Source organism: Carassius gibelio, chromosome B22 (assembly GCF_023724105.1).
Source record: "Carassius gibelio isolate Cgi1373 ecotype wild population from Czech Republic chromosome B22, carGib1.2-hapl.c, whole genome shotgun sequence".
Taxonomy (NCBI): Eukaryota; Metazoa; Chordata; class Actinopteri; order Cypriniformes; family Cyprinidae; genus Carassius; species Carassius gibelio.
Window position 1 is genome coordinate 11907927 of NC_068417.1, and position 19983 is coordinate 11927909.

Sequence of the window (19983 nt, forward strand, 5' to 3'; positions counted from 1 at the left end):
ATTACAATTATTGGACAAAGCTAGAAGGATCATTTATCCTCTGTGATATAATGAAAGCAGCAGTTTCAGTACAGTGATAGTAAAAGTTTACATTTGTTTTAAATAATGTTTTGGCATAACCATCTGATTATAGTCACCTATACATACACTTGCTAATTGTTGACTGGTATATAATCCTAAAATTGTCCAGTGCATAAAGTAAACCTAAAATATATGTTTCATCCAAATCTTGATTTATTGCACAAAGAAACAATAAGTTTCATAGACACTTCCAGAACCTTAAACTGCTCTGTTCAGCTGTGCCCAGACTTCACAGTTATTTCATCCAGAATACATTCACAACAGTCAATTTTAGCAATGGAAAATATAATAATATATCTTGTTATACAATGAAAAAAACAACTACATAGGATTGCAGACTCATATGATTACAAATGAATGATAAAACCACACCAAATCAAACCTATGATGCTACCTTTTAAAGCTAAAAAGGTGCACTTATTGCCTTAAAATTAGTGTGTCCAGTGTTACAATCAGTGTTTGATCAAGGTACAGTAGTGCAATATGTTTTACAGGTAAGCAGTTTTTTCTTGTTTCATAATCACACTTTTAGGACCTCCTGTAAGAAAAAAATGAATCACAGAAGATAAAGTTAGAGAAACGAACACCGCTCAAACACAAATCAGACACAATCAGCGCCTCCATTATCTATCAGTGAATTAGATTCGGTTAAAAAGTTTTATTTGAAATTTAAAATGATTTTGTCAGTGCAGGTAAAAATCAAAGACAGATGTGATGAAAAGTCAGTTTACAGTATCGTGTCTTACCTCATTGTTTTGCAGTAATCCTTTATTGGAGTTTTTCTCGTTGGCTGCTGTGGAAAAAAAAACACACACAAACAATTAAACGATGAAGGTCATTACCAGGGAATATCTGGAATGTGTGACCAATCAGAGTCAAGTATTCCAGAGAGCCAAATAATAATTTTGCATAAAGCACATGATGTTTCTCTCTCACTATAGTTTCTTCATGTGATACTCACTATTTCTGGAGCTCCTGCTGCGATATTTAATAACAGCAGCTACAACAGTCAGCAGCAGCAGAACAACAATAACACCAACAACAATTCCTGCTACAGCCGCTGAAGACAGACCTGAACCTGAAACAGCTAAAGACACACAGACTTAAGTGAGAGAAAACATTACAGTGTGTTTATATACCATATTCACTGCATATATTCTCTCGATGGACACTATTGCATCTCCAAAAGGTTTATGCTTCTGTAAAAAATAGAAATGATTCCATATTTCAGTAGTTTATGAAAGGTTTGGGAAAAGTCATGAGACGCCTTTTCACTGTCTCATGACTTCATGATACAATAGTCACGTGTCAAATGTCATCATGTACTTTAAGTGTGTTTATTCAGCTGCAGTGTTTGTCTTTCCAGCTCCATGTACAGTACACATGGTGTGTTGAATTACAGGTTTAGAGGGAGCATGTTATTGGCCTTCTAGAGATAAAAAAGGAAGGGTGAAAATATACCAAAGTCAGACTCCCTCTTCTCCATACGGGGCTCTTCGTCGATTTTGACTTGGGCAGATAGAGCAGCTGGAATAAAATAAATAAATAAAAATAAATATAAAACAACACATTGACGTTGAATTAATGTTGAAAAATTACGCTCATCAGTTCAGTAGAGTCTTCAAAAGAAGAAGAAGAAGAAGATGAAGAAAAACACTTAAGGGTAATTTAAATTGAGAAACTCACCAGTGACAATCACATTGAAAGTTTTTATGTTATCATCATGACTGATGGTGATTTTTTTGGTGATTTTTGTGCTGTCACACTTGCGGTTTCTGTTTAAACTTTGTCTTTTCCCTGAACTCTCACTTCTGATGATCTCTGCTTCATAACGTCCAGTGTGTTGACTTGTGATGTTTGTGATGATCAGAGATCCAGTCTCATAGTCCACCTTCAGTCTGTCTCTGAATCTCCCGTCTTCTCCATCATATAAACAGCTCGTGTTGGGATGTCCATTGACCAGAGCGATGCGAGTGTCTTCAAAATACCACAGCAACTTGTCATGCTCTTTTTTGATTATACCAGTGTTTAGAGTGACTGTGTCTCCCTCCATCTTTGTCACCACATCATCACCAAACACACCTGGATATAAAAAAGTTGCGCGTAACTAACAGAAACACACCGCAAACATCTTTATAATTAACACATGCAACTATTTTTTTTGTGATAGCATACATATCTGCATTTCACAAAAACATCATAACCCTGATTTTATCGCTGAACTATTGCCACAGTGGTCTCTATAGATCAACTTGGGCCATGTCCACACTAATACGTTTTTGTTTTCATCTTTTTCTCTTCGTTTTGGCCTTCCGTCCACACTGAGACTGTGTTTTTAAAGGGAAACGCTCTCTAAAGTGGACAAATTTAGAAAACGCTGTTGTCGTGTCGTAGTGTGTAAAGTGAAAACGGAGGCTTTTTTTTTCAACCTGCAGATCGAGGCGGGGCTACACCTGTTGCCCCGCCCCATACACTGATTGGTTTGATCCCAGATAGCACATGTACTTCTGCAAGATGTCTGTTAAAGATCTGTTGATCTGGAAAGCATCTGTTGTCTACAAAAGTCTGACAGATGTCTTTTGGATGTCAGTTTTACATACATTCTAAATCATAAACATCTTAAAGTCATCTAATAGACATCTATTTAACATCTAGAAGGAAGCTTCCTATAGACGTATTGAGAACACTCTTAAAAAATACATCTTGCAGATATAAAGGCACACGTCAAATAGACGTCTCCGAGATGTACGTGTCCATAGGCATACATGAAAGGAAATGTGTGTAGTTGGTGCAGTAGCATTACGCCACGTTAAGGGATTTTTCCTTTTAGGCTAGATTTTCTATGGGAGGAAAATGTTTAACACGTAGTTAAATGCATTGTGTTATTCAGGACTCATCTGCATGTCTGTGAATATAATGCGTTATTAATTATGTGTTTACTGAGTTTGTTCTTTTTAAAAACACTGTTTTAATGCATTAAGCCACGTTAAGCGTAGGCCCGAACCATTCCTGCTGATTGAAAAGAATCGGCTCTATGGTCACAAAATGAGTATCAGAGAAGATACCAATTTAATATATTAATTTAATATAAATAGATAATACTTTATACATTTTATCTCAATATTTGACCACAATGGCTGTGTAGAAATAAACGTTTCTCGATTTATTCCCTTAAAAATAATGATGAGCAGCATATTTTCCTGAAATAAAGGGGAGGAAAAGTCTATGGTTGCAATGTGGTAAAGAAAATTTAAGTTTCATAAAAATTAAATGGCACACAGCAGACACAGTATCTAGTATACTGCGGTGTCGTTTATCAACTGCATGACAGATAATTATAATAATTGTCTTGTCATGCTATATAAATTAAAACAATACTGATACATCCGTTTAGTTTCCTTTCTCATGCTTTGATGATATGAAATAATCTTTTTTTTATATATATATTTAATTCATATTTCACTCTTCTATCTGACCTGATCTTCGCTCTGTAGATAATCAACCCACTTCATTTATTAAATGTAGCAGGTTGTTCGTCTATTAGCCTAAAGATCAGCTTACTTTAACAAAACAATTTCAGGAACACAGTGATTTACAGGCTAATGTTTTTTTTCTGTTTTTTTTTTTTTTTCTGTGCATTATAATAAAGGCTTTATAAAACTGTACAGAGTTCTTAGCTTTTACACAACCAACTCCCTCCTGCACCAACTACGCACACATTTCCTAAAGACGATCGAACCAATCAGAGTAGGTGTGGGGCGTGGCGACACGTGCAGCCCCGCCTACACCTGCAGACTGCACAGCTGCTGGGCAGTGTTGCCAGATTGGGCGGGTTCCCGCCCAATTGGGCTCCTTTTGGTCACGTCTGACCGGAAAAAAATGCATTGGGCGGGTCTTTAAAATTTGGGCTGGTTTTTGATACAACAGGCGGGTTTTTATTTTTGACTATAAACAGTATTCTTTATTTTTTTTTAAATGAAAACTAACTATAAAATAAATTATATAGCTAATGTAGGATGATGTTTAAATTAGGTATGGTTCAGCTTAGCCAATAAGGTTCAGGGGAATCCTGTCCAATCAGACTTCAAGCTTGATTGGCGGGTTGTTGTTGTAGGCTAATTCGTTATATAGTCAAAACTGCATTATCATCATCAGTGATCATCATTCATCATCATCATCATGCCAAAGTGGGGTAAGTATAAAAAGTCCTACAGAAAGGAATGGGAGAGCGACCAGTCTTTAAAAACATGGATTACACCTGTGGTAGGCTATGATACAAAGGCATTTTGTAAATACTGTCAATCAGAAATCAGAGCACAGTTAAATGATTTGAAAGAGCATGCTTTTTGGCACAAGTGTTTTCAGGAATTGGCACAAGGTGCCATAAGACTTCTTGTTCTGCCTGTTTCCAATGGCCATGTTGAGCGGGCATTTTCCCTCGTCTCGCTTTTAAAAGATGACACTAGGAATCGCATGGGACTACCTTTACTCTCCAGCATCATGGATGTTTTGTGCGCACTGTCCTGGTCAGAATGGGTTTACCTCGGCAACATTCAAACCCCCCAGGCAGTTGCTGGAGAGATTTGACTCAACGATCTATTAATCAAACAGGTTGTGACTGGACAAAGTTGGTCCTATCTTTAAATAGTTCTAGAATTGTTCTATAATAAAGATGTTTTCATCAGTTCTGCGGGGATTATCTACGTTAACTTCATATTAAAAGGTAAGCGTGTTTATGCTATTAGCCTACAGTTTTATTTTGATGTACAATTCTGATGTTTGATCGTTTCTGAAACGTAATAGCTGATGACGATTCAGTGTATCATTCAGTCATTATTTTATTTAAAATTAAAAGAAGGAAAACGAGAATTCATGTTGATTCGCCCAGTGGTCTATAAGTTAAATAATAATAATAATTTTAATAATGATAATATAAAAAAATAATTAGTTGGCAATTAAGCACAAATTTGTAAGTAACCTACTAATACAAAAAGAAAAGTATAATGAAATGATTTGAGAATTGGCCTATTAGAAAAGAACTGTAGCACAAGAACAATAAAAAATGATGTCCCCTTCTGAGGTTTCCGATGTAGACCTTGTGTTTTATTAAAATTATCATTTATATATATATATATATATATATATATATATATATATATATATATATATATATATATATATATATATATATATAATAAAAAATAAAAAAACTGGATATACTTGGGGCGAGCCTCGTGCTCTCCAATGTGCGATTTGTTAGTCTGGTTGTTTAATAAGAAAAAAAATGGTGTGTTTTATTCTATAACAGTTTTAATAACAGTATGTATTTTGGGCTGGTATTTTTTTTAATGGGCGGGTTTTAAGCTGTAGTTGGGCTGGAAATCTTTAGTCCAATCTGGCAACACTGCTGCTGGGTGATCTCAAAGTCCTTGGTCTCACTCTCTGGTGATATCCGTGTTCATACTGATATTGTGCAGGTTGTGTGCTATGCACTTTCACACTATTGTTACAGATGTGTTAATTTTGTGCACTCTTCATATCACAGTCCTGCAAAGGAGAAAGCAAATTTATTCGCAATTGCTATTTGCGGCAAAACACGATCAGCTGCGTTGTATCCATAAACAGTAAAATAAATATAGCCTATATCAGACATGTTTTTGCGACCTGGACGCGTCAGTGGATGGTGGGTTCTCGTTAATAAAATAATCCTGTCAGAAGAACTGCGAATTAACGTTTTCTGATGTTTCAGTGTGGATGTTTGCAAAACGCTTGAAGACGCTATGTGTGGACGGAGAGCGTTTTAAAACGAAAAAGACGTTTTCAAATGGATCTGATGTAAACCTAGCCTTAGTTTGTTTACGAGAAGCCATGTCAGGCACGTCACTGTTATACTGCACCATTCGCCATTTTCTCTGTTAGCTAATACTGCACCAATAGGCTACGCCAGGAAGAATGAACAAATACATTTCCGACAACATAGAACAAGGATTATCGTCACACTTTAGTAGGCTACTCTTAAAATATTATTAAAAAAAACAGCGACTATACAAGATAAGACATAGATAGGCTGTATTACGAGTTGATATAAAATGAACCTAAAAACGTAAATAGTTGAAAATAGAAAATTAAATAAATGTCTTACCAACAACGACCAAAACAAAAGCAGTGAGCAGAAGACAGTAGTATGCCATTATTTCATGTGTTTTCTGAAGTGTTTCTCCGTTGAGCGTTTAAAATAGAGTCGACGGCCTTTTCTTCCGGACAAACAAAACGCCCGCAATAGTATTAATTAATGGTATTAATCTTTATTTCTCGGGTTATAATAAAATACACGTAGCCTATAGCGCATAAAATGAAAAAGAAAGCAAACTGGTTGTATAACGTGCTCCACTTCAAAGACAGAGGAACACAGTCAGCTTTTTTTTGCACACGGCGTCAAGGGTTCATGAACTTTTTTATTTTATAATAACTAAACACTCTTCATTTATATAATAGCTTACCGTTATATATTCCTTAAACTAAAAATACATGTTTTTATATTCATAGAAGATATCCATACATATATATTGTCTTGATTTGTCAGATTACTTTGCAATTTTTTTTATTCATTTATTTATTTTTGTATGGATATATCTTCTATGAATATAAAAACTATATTTATTTTTAGTTTAAGGAATATATAACGGTAGGCTATTATATAAATGAAGAGTGTTAAGTTATTTTGTCTGCTGATAATTGAAATAAAAGTAAACCAAAATACAATTTAATAATAAAACCAGTAGTGACAACATGCACTGGGAAATCTAGAGAACAAGAACCTTTTTATTATTTTACCATTTTATCTTTTGCATGAATAAATGTGAGGACAATTTATTCTCCATTCTCCATAAAGACTTCACAAAAAGCACAGATGAGTTACAACATTACAAACTTTGATTTGAAGGGGGAAAAAAAAACTGTGATGCAAAACTTGTCATGTTTCTCTGATTGATTTTTCTTGTAGATTTTCATGTAATTTGGATTACATCAGATTCCAAAAAACATATTTTAATTATGTATATCCTCATGACTGAAATTAAATTTTTAATGGAAAATATTGGCATCTAATGACTTCCTCTAATTACTGATCTGGACAAAAGTCAGTCAAAATGATCTCAAACCTGAAAACCTTTCATGTGTCATCGTTGTTTTCATGTGATGCAGGGATTCCCAAACTGTTTCGTCAGACAAACCCCCTGAGATCCCCTGAGATTTTGAACAAGTTATATCAAAAGTAATGTGGTCAGGATACATTAGTAGTAGTAGCCTTTATTGTCACTGGTCAATTAGCCATCAAACTGTCAATACATACAATATGACAAGGGGGTGGACAGGACAGGAAGACAGGGCATTGAATAAATACAGCATAACATGAGGAGAGGGAAGAGAAAGAAAAACAAAACAGACTATGCTCCTGTGGGGAGAACAGTGTGGGGAACAGGAAAAACACCTCAGCAACATAAGCACAGAATCTTTACCATAAATGAGTAATCTAAATTACATAAACTACAACTTTCTTCATCTCATTTTAAGTAAGTATACTTGCTTACATATCTGTAGTTTATACAGAATCATTCACCAGTTTTTCAATAGAGAAAATAAATTGGACTTCCAGAATACAGAATAATATTATAAAAACATTACACAGTTTATGGATGAAGCTTGAAAGATCAATTCAACCTCAGTTCTGAGCAATGACAGTAAAAGTTTACACAATGTGTTACACATAATGTCAATATAAAACATTTTGACAAAGACAATTTCCTCATTTTTGACTAGTTTATAAAGTTCAATTGTCCTGTGCGTAAACTTAAAATAGCTGTGTCTTACAATTATTTGGTAACGTATTTTATATTGCACAAAGAATCAACAAACGTCAAAGTCACTTTCCAGAACCTTAACCCTCGCCGTTGACCTGCGGTGGATCAAAGATCTGTCCTTATTCAGCTTATTTTAATAACTAATGTAATAAAGTGCTTGCGATGTTCATCATCACGACTTGAATAAAACCATTTGCTAATTGATTGAATGTAAATATATACTCTAGATCAGTGTACAGTGAGTGTAACGCAGTTTACATGAGGTAGGCTATATTACATAATTGTAGCTGCACGCATTTCATTTCATGGCTGCTCGATAATTTATATTTATGACTTCTAATATTTGTACAGGCGTTACGTTTTTATTTCAAAGTAGTAATAAGCTATTCATATTTCAAATAAATTTTGATCTTTGAAACAGGTTTGCCGTGTGAGAGTTTCTTAAGAGTCAAGATCATGTTATCTGCATTAATATATCCGATAATATCTGTCATCACTCAAATTAATGCACAACTCTATATTATCTGTGTGCAAGACTTCTAATACAATCATGAAGTACTTATTTTATGTTGAATAGTAAAACGTTCTGTGTCTATAGTATTAAAGACTACTCAACAATATTATACTGTCTTTAAATTAATTTAATAAAATCATTATTATTTAAAATGATTGTCCCTGGATCAGTAGGATACTCTAGTAATAAAGTAGCTGCAGTAACGGACAGATTTTAAGTATCAGTTCTGGTTAAAAAGATGCGATCAACACTGGGACGAGCTTCGATGAACCAAACAATCCAAAGTCATGCCAAATCCTCAATAATCAAATCCAGCTAACTGAGTTTGTTTCAACAACAATGCATCGCACTATGGTGGTTAATCAGCGAGTTCCGTCGTTTTACAGGAATGTTCAGGAAACGCCCCGTTTTCCCCGAAACATTAGTTCAAACGAACATCCTGAAACATAGTGTCACAATCTGATGTGGTAGGGAAAACAGCTCTCCACCTGTGGTTAGAAGCATAGCTTCTCGTTAGCAAGGGACATATGCTCGTGGGCACAGAAACACATAATAAATTAGTCATCAGGAGCCATGTTCAAAACAGAAACATCTCAGAGATGTCTAATTTTACGCGACAGCAAAGGAGTTTTACAAGTGTGTTTGTTGACAAATGTTTTATAAACAAGGTCCAGTTCAATGCTGGATTTGAACAAAGGTTTGAGATTTATATATGGAATGGTCCCAGCTTTAAAATATCCTGGTCAAGATACAGAACTGCCGGTAAATTGACGGTAAGCCTTAATCAGTATCAAATTCGACGCCCAAGTGCTCATCACTCTTTAGCTCCGCCCACGGCACGCCTCCGAGAGCTCGCCTTTTTCCGGAGAGAATCGTAAAGCTGTATCTTTCTCTTATCAATATGATCAAACCAAACACTTTTTTGGAGATAATAAGGATGCAGTTATACTTTATAGTAAAGATTAACACAAGATTAGGTGAAAATGTGTGTGTTATGCCCCCTTTAAAGTGTTGTATATATGTAAGTATATGTTTTAAAGAGAAGATTGCTTCCGCTTTCCTCATTTTATAATGACACTTTTGGGATCGTCTTTCTCCTTCTGTAAGAAAACAATAAATCACAGAAGGTAAAATTAGAGAAACAAACAGTGCTGTTTGCAGTTACAATCAGACACAATCAGCACTTCTGTTCTAGCACTGCATTAGATTCTGTTAAAAAGGCTTGTTAGCCATTAGGATGATTTTGTCTGCGTAACTAAAATCAAACAGATCTTAATGTGGTGTAAAGTCAGGTTTCACAACAGTGTCTTACCTCTTCTTTGCGCTGTAGTCCATTGTTTTCATTCTTCCTTATTCCTGAAAGAGAGAAAAAAAATCACACATGCAACAATGTTCATTATCAGGAATAAAAATTCTGCATCAAGCACGTTTCCCTCTCACTTTAGGATCTTCATGTATTACTCACCATTTCTGAAGATCACAGCAGCAGCAGCTACAACAGTCAGCAGCAGCAGAACAGCAGCACATATTCCTGCTACAGCAGCTAAAGGCAGACCTGAATCTAGAACAGATAAAGACACACATACGTTAGTGATAGAAAACATTACAGTGTGTTTATATACCATATTCACTGCATATATTCTCTCTATGGACACTTTTGCAATCCATAAGGCTTATTCCTCTGTTTATAAATAGAGATTATTCCATAATGGAATAATTTAAGAAAGTTTTAGGAATAGTCTTAAAGGGTTAGTTCGCCCAAAAATGAAAATTATGTCATTAATAACTCCCCCTTATGCTGTTCCAAACATGTAAGGCCTCCTTTTATCTCCGGAACACAGTTTAAGATATTTTAGATTTAGTCCGAGAGCTCTCAGTCCCTCCATTGAAGCTGTGTGTACGGTATACTGTCCATGTCCAGAAAGGTAAGAAAAACATCATCAAAGTAGTCCATGTGACATCATAGGGTCCGTTGGAATTTTTTGAAGCATCGAAAATACATTTTGGTCCAAAAATAGCAAAAACGACGACTTTATTCAGCATTGTCTTCTCTTCCGTGTCTGCGTGAGAGAGAGTTCAAATCAAAGCAGCTGGATTTCCGGTTCGCGAACGAATCATTCAGTTCACCAAATCGAACTGAATCGTTTTAAACGGTTCGCATCTCTAATACGCATTAATCCACAAATGACTTAAGCTGTTAACTTTTTTAATATGGCTGACACTCCCTCTGAGTTCAAACAAACCAATATCCCGGAGTAATTCATGTACTCAAACAGTACATTGACTGAACTGTTGTGATGAACACCAAGCTGAGCCAGATAACGAACAATAGACTGACTCATTCACGAGTGAAGAACCGGTTGCATCGCTGTTCGGATCACCAGTAGTTCTTTCGGACAGTTCAATTCAGTAAACCGGTTGAAGAAAACAGTTAACCAGTTCTTTTTCGCTCGACGTAATGGCATCATTGGCGATGATTGCCCTTGATTCAAGCCTTCGGTTTACCCGCGCTCATGACACAAGCACAGAATCAGATCAGAATCAATCACCAAAAGAATCAGTTCAGTTCAGACGCCCTGTGTGTCGGTCTGCTTCAAGCTGAATCACACATGCGCAGTATCATCAGCTCCTCGGTTCACGAATCGGACATGTCTGACAGAAACGGTTCTTCACTCGTGAACGAGTCAGTCTATTGTTCGTTATCTGGCTCGGCTCTGTGTTCATCACAGCAGTTCAGTCAATGTACTGTTTGAGTACATGAATTACTCCGGGATATTGGTTTGTTTGAACTCAGAGGGAGTGTCAGCCACATTAAAAAAGTGAACATCTTAAGTCATTTGTGGATTAATGCGTATTAGAGATGCGAATCGTTTAAAACGATTCAGTTCGATTTGGTGAACTGAATGATTCGTTCGCGAACCGGAAATCCAGCTGCTTTGATTTGAACTCTCTCTCACGCAGACACGGAAGAGAAGACAATGCTGAATAAAGTCGTTGTTTTTGCCATTTTTGGACCAAAATGTATTTTCGATGCTTCAAAAAATTCTAACTGACCCTCTGATGTCACATGGACTACTTTGATGATGTTTCTCTTACCTTTCTGGACATGGACAGTATACCGTACACACAGCTTCAATGGAGGGACTGAGAGCTCTCGGACTAAATCTAAAATATCTTAAACTGTGTTCCGAAGATAAAAGGAGGCCTTACATGTTTGGAACAGCATAAGGGTGAGTTATTAATGACATAATTTTCATTTTTGGGCGAACTAACCCTTTAAAGGTTTGCCTCCAGAAATGTCAATTTATAGCTTTTCACTCTTTGTAATCTCATTATGCAACTGAACTGTTGCATCTCAAGTGTTTCTGTTTGTCTTTCTCATAATAGTCATGGTTTATTAAATTACAAGTTCTGAGAGAGAATTGTATTGGCTTCCCATGACGTCACTCTTAAACTGTGTAAATAATTATTTTTGACATCTTTATTATAAGCAGCGAGTGTTTAGGGTGGAGTTTGACATGTTTAATTTATAAACACCTAATGCAATATTCTGTTTAAATTAAATTCAAATGCATTTATAATATACTGTACTGTGCTACATTATATGCAATCTACTAAGAGATAAAAAAGTAAGGTTGAAAATATACCCAAGTCAGACTCCCTCTTCTCCATACTGGGCTCGTCGTTGCTTTTGACTTGATCAGATAGAGCTGCTGGAATAATATATATATATATATATAAAGGAACCCATTAAATTGAATTGATGCTGAAAAAATAAGTACTTTTGACAGTATTATTAATTAGTATATATGTATTTACTACATATAACAATAATATTACTACAATAAAATTAATTGCATATGATGTGCAATGAATGTTGTGATAGGCTTTTCTTGCCTGTGTGTGAGTGAAATGACATCTCAATAAATTATTAATAAAATAAAATATAAAGGCAGGACCATGGACTTTCGGACACATAAACAGCGTAACTTTTTATACAGTTATTATTATTCTATATTATCTGCACTGTGACATTACTGACACTAGGTATTATTAATGCGGTGTTAACGTTCTTGTTTTTTTTTTTTTCTACCGACCGATTATTAAAGGAACACTCCACCGTTTTTTGAAATAGGGCTTATTCACATTATTTCCTACATTTAGATAGTTGGGCAAATGCATTTTTGTGTCAGTGCATGCATTGTTTTAGTTTGACTGGGTCGGCGTTAGCTTAGCTTAGCACAATGAATGGAATCCTTTGTTGCCAGCTAGCATGGCCTGAGTAAAAGTGATCAAAAAAATAAAAAAACCCCACCTAATTACTTCTTGTGGACTGCGTATTCACAACGAGTACGAATAGCGATCCAGATTAACACTAGGCGATTTCCTAGGCAGATATTGGCTTGGGACTATATTATGGGGAAGCACAGGCGAAGCACTGCTGCTTAGGCGAAGCACTGCTACTTCGGCGCAGAGATATCACGCAACACATGAAATCCCACGACTTCCGTCAACATACCGGCGTGAATAGTAGCTGCCTGCCTGGCTATTTTCCTTACAGTACACGAATGGCGATGAACATGGCTGATTTTGAGAGAGACGAAGAGGGTGACTTCTCAGACAGTCAAGAACCAGAACCATACCTATTTGAACCAGAGTTTACAGAAGACGAGCTGCGTGCTTTGGAAATAGAACGACAGTAGGAGACTGCGGTCAAGCCAGCCGCACTTCAGAAAAACACCGTCAAGCCAGCCGCGAGTGAAATTTATATGCGCGTGTATTAGTTGCGATCGCTCAACAGCCTGAGGACGTGAGGATGAGAGCCAACATGAACTGGTGGTGTGAATGTGGGGGAATATGCCAATCTATGCCGACGGAAATAGAGTGTCTGTGCTGTAGAGAGTGGGACATGTTTTTGCCATTGATGACCAGGCTCAAAACGTCAGATCAAGATGAGCGTGCCCGAAGTTGTGTCACATCTACAGAGGATTTCACGGCGCTGATCCATTCTGCAGTACTCGATTTTTTTTTCCGGTGTGACAAAGTGAACTGGAAAAAACGCCCCACGCCGAATGGACCAAATGGACAGCTGTCCACAGAGTAAGTGATTATTTTAATCATGACGCATGTATAGATCGACCCATATTATACCTGTATTCACATAGAGTTGATGTTTTCATGTGTTGCGTGATATCTCTGCGCCGAAGTAGCAGTGCTTTCTTCTGTGCTTCCCCACAATATAGTCCCAAATCAATATCTGCCTAGGAAATCGCATAGTGTTAATCTGGATCGCTATTTGTACTCGTTGTGAATACGCAGGCCACAAGAAGTAATTAGGTGGTTTTTTTTTATTTTTTTGATCACTTTTACTCAGGCCATGCTAGCTGGCAACAAAGGATTCCATTCATTGTGCTAAGCTAAGCTAACGCCGACCCAGTCAAACTAAAACAATGCATGCACTGACACAAAAATGCATTTGCCCACCTATCTAAATGTAGGAAATAATGTGAATAAGCCCTATTTCAAAAAACGGTGGAGTGTTCCTTTAAGCGATAAACCAACAAGATTATTAAATTGGCTTGAGAGAGCCAACTTACTGATATTGTATTTAAACTTATTATTATTCTTCTGAGACTACAATTTTCAACTGCTATTCCTCCTAGAACTTTAACTCTACAGACTCCAAACTCAGCCCAGCTCTTCAGACTGATCTGAAGTTAGTTGCTATATCTTTTTAGACTGATCGGACTGATCGGAGATTAAAAATCATAAAAATCCCATAGACTTGCATTGAAAAGCCTCTGCTCAACTGAACATTCCGTCAAACTCCAACTGTCAAAAATTCAAATCTAAACACACTGAAGCCCATTAGACTCAATCAGACTAACCTTCTATGTACTTTTACTAACCCATTCAAACTTATTCAAACTCATCTATCTATCTATCTATCTATCTATCTATCTATCTATCTATCTATCTATCTATAGTCTGTCTGTTTCTAATCTATCAATCTATCTATAATCTGTCTGTTTCTAATCTATCTATCTATAATCTGTCTGTTTCTAAACTATCTATCTATCTATCTATCTATCTATAATCTGACTGTTTCTAATCTATCTATCTATCTATCTATCTATCTATAATCTGTCTGTTTCTAATCTATCTATCTATCTATCTATCTATCTATCTATCTATCTATCTATCTATCTATCTATCTATAATCTGACTCTTTCTAATCTATCTATCTATCTATCTATCTATCTATCTATCTATCTATCTATCTATCTATAATCTGACAGTTTCTAATCTATCTATCTATCTATCTATCTATCTATCTATCTATCTATCTATCTATCTATATTCAAACTCATCTATCTAGCTAGCTATCTAGCTATCTATCTATTCAGACTAATCTATCTATCTATCTATCTATAATCTGACAGTTTCTAATCTATCTATCTATCTATCTATCTATCTATCTATCTATATTCAAACTCATCTATCTAGCTAGCTATCTAGCTATCTATCTATTCAGAATAATCTATCTATCTATCTATCTATCTATCTATCTATCTATCTATCTATCTATCTATCTATCTATCTATCTATCTTCATAGCAACACTCTAGCAACTATCCAAACCAACCTAAAACCACCCCGGGTACCCTAGCAACCACATAGTAACACCTTAGCAACCACTCAGGGTACCCTAGCAACCGCATAGCAACACCCTAGCAACCATCCCAGATACCCTAGCAACCGCATAGCAACACCTTAGCAACCACTCAGGGTACCCTAGCAACCGCATAGCAACACTCTAGCAACCATCCCAGATACCCATAGTAACCGCATAGCAACACCTTAGCAACCACTCAGGGTACCCTAGCAACCACATAGCAACACCCTAGCAACCATCCCAGATACCCTAGCAACCGCATAGCAACACCTTAGCAACCACTCAGGGTACCCTAGCAACCGCATAGCAACACCTTAGCAACCACTCCGGGGGACCCTAGCAACCGCATAGCAACACCTTAGCAACCACTCAGGGTACCCTAGCAACCGCATGGAAACACCATAGCAACCACTCAGAGTACCCTAGCAACTGCATGGCAACACCCTAGCAACCACTATGGGTTCCCTAGCAACCGCATGGCAACACCTTAGCAACCACTCTGGGCACCCTAAGAACTGCATAGCAATTAACAAACTTTTTAACTTAACTTAAAATTAAATTTTAAACTTTAAACTTTCTGGCCAGGCTTTCTCAAGCCAACTTAAAGTTTGTCTTGACGAACTTTTTTATCTAGTTTTATATTACAATTGAATTAAATTAGAATTGTCTGTGACCCATTAAAAACAGAAAGCCCCAATAAAGCTAGGCTATATATAGGCCTATATAAATATAACAAATAAATAGGCCTACAACAGAAATATATTTTAACTTAAATCATAAATTAAGAAAATGAAAGAAAAACGAGTAGGCTGAGTTTCGGTTCATTTTTGTGCTGAAAGAAATGATCCCAGACGGCAGAAAACGGCATCCTAATTTTCTTTAGGCTTTTTTTTTATAAAAGCACAGAGATTTGTTTTTATTGTGAATGTACACACATAAAGGTAAACCTTTTACTATTCAGATTATCTTTATGACTAAAAGGAGTCCGACTGCAGCTGTTTATCATAATAAAACACACACACACACACACTGTATGTTGCATTAAGTGTTATAGCCTTACCGCCGTTATGTTATACAAAACATTTAGGCTAGTTTACGTAGATATTGTAACATGAGTGAACTATATAATAAATAGCCTAATAGTTTAGCATTGAAATACATCGCGCATACGTAAACATTTGATTTTGTGTCGAATGACAGACCCAATGTTGGTTTCAGTTTCGTTTTAGCCTCAATTGGGCAATAGTCAAAGGAGAGCTGCGGTCCTCAATGGGACATAAAAGGCTAAGCATGCTGGCGCTTATGAGCATTGAGCATGAACTGTTACGCAGACTTTACTTCACTGACACGATCTTGAGAAACAGCAATAAGGAAGCAGCACTAGCGCAGTAGTGACAATATGCCTACTGTAGGTTAAGTTGATCTGGTTTAGCCTTCTTTGCATTAAGTGCATTTTTTCAAACAATTGCTATTGAATGTTGATGTTAATCTCGAGTTGTTATAATAATACGTCGTTATTATTATTCATGTTCAATAAAGGCTGGCTGCTTGCGTCGCTTCTTAGTCGGTCTGAGTGCGCATGTGCGAGTGTCGAATGCACATGCACCAATGCAGAGAAAAAAATATGCCCTTTTTGGAGTTTTTGCGGTGCAGAATCAGGCCCAATTTGATCTTAATCCGGCCTTGTGCGAGACATTTATTTCCGTGAGTGAGTCCGTGGGTGGAGTGGTGGGGGGATTCTTACTAAGCGAGAATCTGACGTCATCGGAGATTCCAGAAAAAAAGTCTCCGTGACGCACGTGCCTTATAATGGTTATGGGCCGTAACACTGATATTTAATCAGAAATGTAGTTTTTCATGTCGATGAGCCATTATGTTTAAAGCATGCCTATGAGGTCGAATCTGGTTTTAATAATATGCATTTATGCATTATAATAGAAAAAAGTTATGTGTTCTAATATGTAATTTATTCAAAACAAAAAGTAAACAAAACAACAACAACAAAAAACACTTAAGGGTAATTTACATTAAGTAACTCACCAGTGACGATCACATTGAAAGTTTTTATGTTATCATCATGACTGATGCCGGTTTTTTTGGTGATTTTTGTGCTATCACACTTGCGGTTTCTGTTTAAACTTTGTCTTTTCCCTGAACTCTCACTTCTGATGATTTCTGCTTCATAAAGTCCAGTGTGTTGAGTTGTGATGTTTGTGATGATCAGAGATCCAGTCTCATAGTCCACCTTCAGTCTGTCTCTGAATCTCCCGTCTTCTCCATCATATAAACAGCTCGTGTTGGGATGTCCATTGATCAGAGCGATGCGAGTGTCTTCAAAATACCACAGCAACTTATCATGCTCTTTTTTGATTATATCAGTGTTTAGAGTGACTTTGTCTCCCTCCATTTCTGACACTTTTACTCCATCACCACCAAAAACACCTGAAAACACATTTTGTTACTGTATTATGCTGAATTAATATCTAAAAATGCAAAAGGTTAAAATCAGAGGTAGGTTTCATTAGCACTGTATGTGTGTGTGTGTGTGTGTGTGTGTGTGTGTGTGTATATCTGTCTGCATTTATTTGATCAAAAATACAGAAAAAACAGTAATGTTGTGCAATATTATTACAACTTAAAATAATAGTTTTCTATTTGAATATACTTAAAAAAAAAATTTATTCCTGTGATGCAAAGCTGAATTTTCAGCATCATTACTCCAGCCTTCAGTGTCACATGTAACATCAGTCGATCACATGATCATTTAGAAATCATTCTAATATTCTGATTTATTATGAGTGTTGGAAACAGTTCTGCTGTCTAATATATTTGATGAATAAAAGGTTAAAAAGAACTGCATTTATTCACACAAAAAATATATATCGAATAATTTATATTCTAATAATATATTTTCTTTACTATCACTTTTTATCAATTTAACACATCCTTGCTGAATAAAAGTCTTAATTTTATTTAAAACAAGAATGAAAAAAAAATACTGACCCCAAATTACTGACCAGTAGTGTATATTGTTATTACGAAATATTTATATTTTAAAAACATAGCTTCTTTTTTTTTTTTTTTACTTTTTATTCACCAAAGTATCCTAAAAAAAGTATCACATGTTCTGAAAAAATATTAAGCAGCAGAACTGTTTCCATCTTTGATAAGGAATCATCATATTAGAATGATTTCTAAAGGATCATGTGATAATGATCCTAAAAATTCAGCTTTGCATCACAGAAATAAATGATAATTTAAAGTATAATGAATTTAAAAACAATCATTTTAAATTGTAATAATATATCACAATATTACATTTTGTTTCTGTATTTTTGATCAAATAAATGCAGGCTTGATGAGCAGAAGAAACTTCTTTCAAAAACATAAAAAATAGTCAAGTTTCCAAACTTTTGGTCTGTACTATATATATATATATATATATATATATATATATATATATATATATATATATATGCATATATACACAGTGTTATCAAGCACAAAGCATATATTATCAAGGACAATTATGTTTATCAATAGATCTTCTTAAACATGAAATAATTATGCAATCATTTTAGACATGCATCATTAGCTATATATAACCTTACTGGCAAACGCTGTTTTTAAAAATACAGTCAAGAACCACTGCCCTATGTATAATATAACTTTATAAAAAAAAATACACTATACTATTGATGTGAAATTTAATTTTTTCATCGCTGAAAACGCGTGGAAGTTACAAATGTAAATGTCTTACCGTGAAGGAGCGAAACGAACAGAGTGAGCACAAAACAGCATCCCATCCTGTCAATATAGTATCTGTTAGAATTAATAATGCGATGGCTTTCTATCCCTGCGTCAATCGCCCGCGATTATTGGATATCTGGTGTGTAAATATAAATAAATGATGGATGCCAAAAACACTATATAGTGCAGATAAAATGACAGTAATAGTAAGGTCGTACTTCAAATGAAAAGTAACGTGTGGCAATTTGCTTTGCTCAGTCAAAAAGAAAGAGAAAGCTAAAAAACCCCGCTTCATATGAAAGCCCCAACCGCAGGGACTTTCTATTTATTCATCTTATAGGGGCCAATCACATATGTCTTTTGCGCGCTCAAGGTCGTTATTTCCAATGTAGGCGCGCGGTATGCGCGCTCATAATGGAAGCGATGCGGTTGCATCTTGTCCATCTCGGCGCGTCCACACCGCATCGATTTAAAAACATCTCAACTTTTCAGAATGCTGCAAGCGCACCGCAGGTCATGTGACAAGAACTAACATTTACATTTATTCATTTAGCAGACGCTTTTATCCAATCAGCAATCAAAAACTACAAAAAGAGCAATGATATATAAGAGCTATAACAAGTCTCAGTTAGGTTAACACAGTACACGTAGCATTTTAAATAATATAATAAATAAAAAGAAAACAGATAAAATAAAAAAAATAAAAAAAGAGAATAGAGCAAGCTAGTTAGAGGTCTTTACACATACACACACACACACATATACAATTGCATAATAAATGAAAAGAAAATAGAATACAAAAAGATTAAAAAGGTAGTTAGATTTTTTTTTTTTTTTTTTTTTTTAAGAATTAGAATAGTGAGTGTTAAAGTTAGAGGGTCAAATAAAGATGGAAGAGATGTGATTTAAGCCGATTCTTGAAGATGGCGAAGGACTCAGCTGCTCGGATTGAGTTGGGGAGTTCAGTCCACCAGGAGGGAACATTTAATTTAAAAGTCTGTAAAAGTGACTTTGTGCTTCTTTGGGATGGCACAATCAAGGGATGTTCACTTGCAGAACGCAAGCTTCTAGAGGGCACATAAGTCTAAAGTAATACATTTAGGT

At 35.7% G+C, this 19983-nt stretch overlaps 2 protein-coding genes across 3 annotated transcripts; both read right to left on the minus strand.

The window, feature by feature from the left end:
* Positions 1-212: 212 nt before the first annotated feature.
* Positions 213-6509, minus strand: LOC127987110 (uncharacterized). Its single transcript, XM_052589406.1, has 6 exons — positions 6224-6509; positions 1768-2163; positions 1543-1608; positions 1043-1168; positions 828-874; positions 213-619 (listed from the first exon to the last, which is right to left on the minus strand). The coding sequence occupies exons 1-6, from the start codon at positions 6270-6272 to the stop codon at positions 602-604; spliced, it is 702 nt and encodes a 233-aa protein (XP_052445366.1). The 5' UTR covers positions 6273-6509; the 3' UTR covers positions 213-601.
* Positions 6510-7369: 860 nt separating this feature from the next.
* LOC127987112 (uncharacterized) lies at positions 7370-19091 on the minus strand. 2 transcript variants are annotated; one of them, XM_052589410.1, is made up of 6 exons: positions 18890-19091; positions 17170-17571; positions 12102-12164; positions 9920-10015; positions 9767-9810; positions 7370-9554 (listed from the first exon to the last, which is right to left on the minus strand). In XM_052589410.1, the coding sequence occupies exons 1-6, from the start codon at positions 18933-18935 to the stop codon at positions 9516-9518; spliced, it is 690 nt and encodes a 229-aa protein (XP_052445370.1). In that variant the 5' UTR covers positions 18936-19091; the 3' UTR covers positions 7370-9515. The 2 variants fall into 2 exon arrangements, with proteins under 2 accessions (XP_052445370.1, XP_052445369.1); XM_052589409.1 differs by having other exon boundaries at positions 12102-12167.
* Positions 19092-19983: the final 892 nt, after the last annotated feature.